Source organism: Benincasa hispida, chromosome 2, assembly GCF_009727055.1.
Source record: "Benincasa hispida cultivar B227 chromosome 2, ASM972705v1, whole genome shotgun sequence".
Classification (NCBI taxonomy): Eukaryota; Viridiplantae; Streptophyta; class Magnoliopsida; order Cucurbitales; family Cucurbitaceae; genus Benincasa; species Benincasa hispida.
Window position 1 is genome coordinate 29,866,041 of NC_052350.1, and position 4,951 is coordinate 29,870,991.

At 34.1% G+C, this 4,951-nt stretch overlaps 1 protein-coding gene across 2 annotated transcripts; it reads right to left on the reverse strand.

Moving 5' to 3' along the window:
- Positions 1 to 716: 716 nt before the first annotated feature.
- On the reverse strand, positions 717 to 4,635 carry LOC120071225. 2 transcript variants are annotated; one of them, XM_039023358.1, is made up of 2 exons: positions 4,206 to 4,635; positions 717 to 2,639 (listed from the first exon to the last, which is right to left on the reverse strand). In XM_039023358.1, the coding sequence occupies exons 1-2, from the start codon at positions 4,315 to 4,317 to the stop codon at positions 1,084 to 1,086; spliced, it is 1,668 nt and encodes a 555-aa protein (XP_038879286.1). In that variant the 5' UTR covers positions 4,318 to 4,635; the 3' UTR covers positions 717 to 1,083. The 2 variants fall into 2 exon arrangements, 1 of the variants encoding a protein (XP_038879286.1); XR_005480186.1 differs by having other exon boundaries at positions 2,497 to 2,675.
- Between the last annotated feature and the right edge of the window lie 316 nt (positions 4,636 to 4,951).

Genomic DNA, 4,951 nt, shown 5'->3' on the forward strand with positions numbered 1-4,951 from the left:
CCCATTTGCATAAAGAATTTTGAGAAATATTTAGGTGCATCTCGGACATCATTTGTCTTTGTGCATCCCACTAAATTGTCCAATCATAACTTGTCATGTGACAAATTTAGTTTTTAACTTTTTTAAAAATATTTTAATATTTCTTTGATGTGAGTAGTGAGTATGGATGCATAAAACTAGGTGATGTCTAGAATGCACCCAAATATTACCTAAGAATTTTATTTTTAGATTAGTTTGTTATAAAAATGTACTTCAAAAATAAATTAAATAATATAATCTTATTAAATCAAACAATGTAGGTTTTGTTTGAAAATTGTTATTGTTCTAATTTATTTATATGAAGATTATGTGTTTTCTTCTCTAAAAAGAAATTTTATGTTATTGTAAATTGAAATTTGAATTGCTCTTTTATTTTTTTTTTAAATTATGCATTTTTTATTTTAATTTAAGTGTTAATTTCTTATAAAAATTTGAATAAGTAAATAAAAATGATAGTTAGTATTTGAATTTTAATAACATATTATTTACTTGACACATTTTATTTAATTAAAAATATAAAAATGGGCATTCTAGTAATCATCTATATTTCATTACATTTTCCTATGGAATTAAATCAGTAAACATGGTCCCACCTCGTTCTGATAGACTGTTAAATTATGTTAATTGAATTGGGCTGATTTTCTTTTCAAATTGTACCTATAAATCAAGATCGAGTATGTATAAGAAATCCTACGTCTTTTATTCATTCTTTCACAATCTTCTTTTCTCTAAATTCATAAACGTTTCGTTCCATGAACCAAAACTAAATACCTTTACAATCAAATATACAATACACTTCTTTTCTGCCTGTTGATTCGAGACCCCAGATACAATCGATCTCAATAACAATCCCCTCAAATCCGAATTCAGGAGTCGTATCTGCAACGAGAACAGCAATAACTGTAACAGAATAACCAAGCTAAATATTTCGGCCTATCTGCTCACTTTCACCATGTCCTGATGAAGAAATGACCATTTTAAAGAGTTAACTGAAAGCTATTCATGTTGTGGTGTAGTTAATTGATGAATCTGTATGGTATATCTCTAGCATCTTTCATCTCCAAACCAGTTGTTTTTTTCCTTTGGTCCAGTTGGTCCTTCTTCACCATAGAGCTCGGTTGGGAATAGAGCGAGTAGATCTTCCAAGGAAAATTGGACAAATGGAGGAAGGAGATCGATTAGTTTTTCGATCTCTGATCTGGAATTATACACAACGGTTGGACCCCACTCTCTCATGTACTGTAACCAATCTGGTTCAGCAATGAAGCCATCGCCAAGATATTCAGCAGCAATGATTTCGTATTTAACGCTTGAATCAACGAAAAACTTACTCCGAGCTGCATCATTCCTCACTCCAATTCCAGCTACTGACCCCTGAAGATAGCTCCCAGGATGTGGGAAGCTAGCATGACCGTGTTTCGATGAATACACGATTGGCTTATTGCCTTGAATGAATTCCAAGTCAGAAGCATCGACCCATTTCCCACCGCTATGCTCCGAGAAGTACACTTGCCATAGCTCCCCAGAAAAGTTGCAAATTCGAAGTGTGAAGTGTTCCCAATCACTAACATGCTCCCCAATCTTTTTCAATTTGATATTCAGAAAACTAACTTTGATGGCTGCTGGTCCATTAAAAGGGCAGAAAACCCACATCACAATATCAGTAAAAGTTCCTCCTAGTGCTGGTTTAACATGAACATAGAGTCTGGCTGTTTCAATGTTCCCGCTCTTCAAAGTTTCTCTTGCATTATCGTTCGTTGGCAGATCGATCCAATACTCACCATCATTTTCCCCTCCACGAGGCAGATTGGAGCCTCTCATGTCAATAGGCTCACCCTTCGTATCACCATTTCGATACAAAAGAGCACCGTTTTTGAAAAACCACGGCACGGATGATGGGAAATATGCCTCATCGGGATGAAAGAAGACGGTTGGCCCGTAATGTCCAATAAGTGCCTGAACCTGGTTCAGATTTGGCATTCCTTCTAATGTGGAATTGAGATTCTTCAGACAGGAAATATTCAGATACTCTTTCAATGAAGTGCAGCAAAAGAATGTGCCCACAGAAACACCACTCTGGTACATTCCCCTTTCAAAGGGTCTTGTTTCCCAAACTTGAAATGATTGAGATTTGGACTTAATGCTAACAATTAAGTCACTAGTCTCACATCTCTCGGTAAGATCAGCTCGTACGCATCGAATATCGTCAGGTGCAGGCTCCTCAGGCTTGTCAGTGACGAAGAATCCCATGGCTCTATAACCCTCCGGGGCATTAGGCAGCCAAATAAAGCCAGAATCCACTCCATGTAAACCAGAACTCCAGATTAAGGTATAGTTTACTGGTCGCTTTAAAGCGGGCGATTCACTGACTGAGTTGTCAACATGATCGACTTCCGACGTATCACGAGCAACCAGAACATATCCTCTCAATGGCTGGTCACTGGGCTGGCAGTAGTGACCAAGGCAGAAAAAGCCATCTGGGATTGCCCGAGGCCTGTAAAAGATGGCGCCCTGGCTGATTCTCCAAACTTTCTTAAATTTTGTGATCTTGGAAACTTCTATCTCTCCAAGGCTTATTCTTCCGGTGGAAAAACCTTTTCCTAGTGAACAAATTCACAAAAAGAAGCTTCACATGGCTGCAAAAGTAGATGGTATTAAGAAAATATATAGAAGATCAAACACACCACAATCTAAAATCTTAAGACCCTATTTGATAACTATTTGGTTTTTTAATATTGTACTTGTTTTCTCACCAATCTTTACCATTATTTTCATTTTTAATAAGAAATCATTTGAATTCTTAACCAAATTCCAAATTCCAAAAACAACTTTTCAAAAACAACTTTTTTTTAGCTTTCAAAACTTGGCTTGGATTCTGAAAACAATGCTAAAAAGTAGATAAGGAAACAAAAAACTAATAGATGAAAGTAGTGTTTACAAGCTGAACTTTCAAGAACAAATAACCAAAAATCAAATGGTTATCAAATGGGTCTTAACTCTTAAGCTTTTCAGTTTAGAATTACTTTAATATTGTACTAGAGAGGTCCTATTAGAACTCTTGCATTGTCATTTTCCCCGGTTGCTATTAACGGTTCATATTCTAAGACTTCTTCAATCCAATTAATATTCAAGTCCATATTGCGAGAGAGAGAGATCAAATATATCCTAATCAATTGACTTAAGTTTTTTAGCACAACATTAATCTATATCAAAGCATCACAAATATTAAAGGGAGGGAAAAAAAAGAAACAAAACAGAGAGAGGATTCAGACCTAGACCTACTTCTTTTAAGAAGATTACAAATATTTTGACTAGTCGAGTTATGCTCAAGCTAATGGCTCCAACTGGAGTTTAACAGATGGAACTCAAGAAATTCGTATAACGATCGCTCCTCTCAAATCTCCAAACAAAGAGAAATTCCTCACATAACAAAACAAAACAACTCCGTTTTGGGTGTTACAAATTTGAGATGGCTTCGGTACATGAAAGAGAATGCAAAACAACATAGAAATAGATCCACCAGAGAGTTGAAAGATAAAACAAGGGGGGGAAAGGAATACCCAAAATCAAGCAAGGACAAAGCACTCAACATTTCTCTTTATCATCCCAGTATGGAGAAATTGCTAACTTTGGTATTCATTCATTTTGTCTTTACAAAATTGATATAGCTAGAAGCAGAACAAGAAAGAGAAAAGTAAAACAAAAGAGAATTAAAATAATAATACACCGAAGGGTTGAAGAAAGAACCCAAAACAGAGTACCCAGAAAGAAACTAGCATAAAAGCACCAGTAATTTAAACGACTTCCAAAATCAGTATGATCATATGAATATGTAAAAACTAGCTAGAGTTGGTTCAAAAGGGAAAGCTAAAACAATAAACAAAAAGGAATTAAATAAAATCAAAACCCAGAAAGAAACCAACAATCCAAACTTACAGCATCAGATTGATCATCCCAATATACAAAAACTTGCTGACTTTGACTCATTCAAAGAGAAAGGTAAAACAACAAATAAACAAAAATCCAGCAAAGGGTTGAAAGAAAAGAATCCAAAACAGAGAACCCAGAAACAGACCAATATAAAAAAATCCAGCGATCCAACACAACTTAGAACATCAATTTAACTCTTCAAATGATAAAAATGAAGAACAAGAAGTAATTAATACCTGGAGGCCATTTTGGAAGGGTTGAAGGCAAAGTGAAGGGTTGAGGCTCAGAAAGGCAAAAATCTAAAGGATCAACGACGCCATTCCAACACCAACACTCCCAACCAAACATTCTTCACTGATCCTCTTCAAAACCCTTCAAAGCGCCCCCCAAAAAAAGAAAAAGAATTGCGACCAAACCCACAAAGATTCTTCAATAAACTTTGCTTATCCTTCTTTCCTCTTCCCAATTCCTCTGCTATTTTCGAGGAATACCCATATGGCTCAGAAACAGAGAGAACAAAAGGAGAAAAGAGAGATTGCCCTTCTCCAACGAAATTGTTCTTCTTCTTTTCTGAATTTGATGGAGCTGAAAATATTTGAAAAACTGTGCCCAGATACTCTGAGTTTAAAAGGAGTTGGTTCAATTTAATCCATTATTTATTGCCACCCCTTTTCTTATATATATATAAATATACATNTCTTTTCTCTTTTTTTTTCTTTTTGGTAAAATTAAGATATTGATTTATGTTGTTTGTATTTCATTTCATTTTATTTTATGTAATTTTAATAGTTCCATATTAGTTTCGTTTTTAATTTATTTAAAAAAAACACATTTTAAAATTAGTTTTTATGAGAATCTATTTTATAAAAATTGTAAAAATATATTTATATACTATAATAATTATTATTTAATTAATTTTAATAAAAATTAATCTTGAAGGACTAAATTTAAGATCTATTTAAAATTAGATAAATTAAAAACA

Excerpts from the sequence above, each read along its gene's own strand:
- LOC120071225 (XM_039023358.1), bottom strand. The coding sequence starts at position 4,317 with ATGTTTGGTTGGGAGTGTTGGTGTTGGAATGGCGTCGTTGATCCTTTA. Across the intron at positions 2,640-4,205 it reads CCTTCCAAAATGGCCTCCAG|GAAAAGGTTTTTCCACCGGA; the intron begins GTATTAATTACT and ends TTTGTTCACTAG.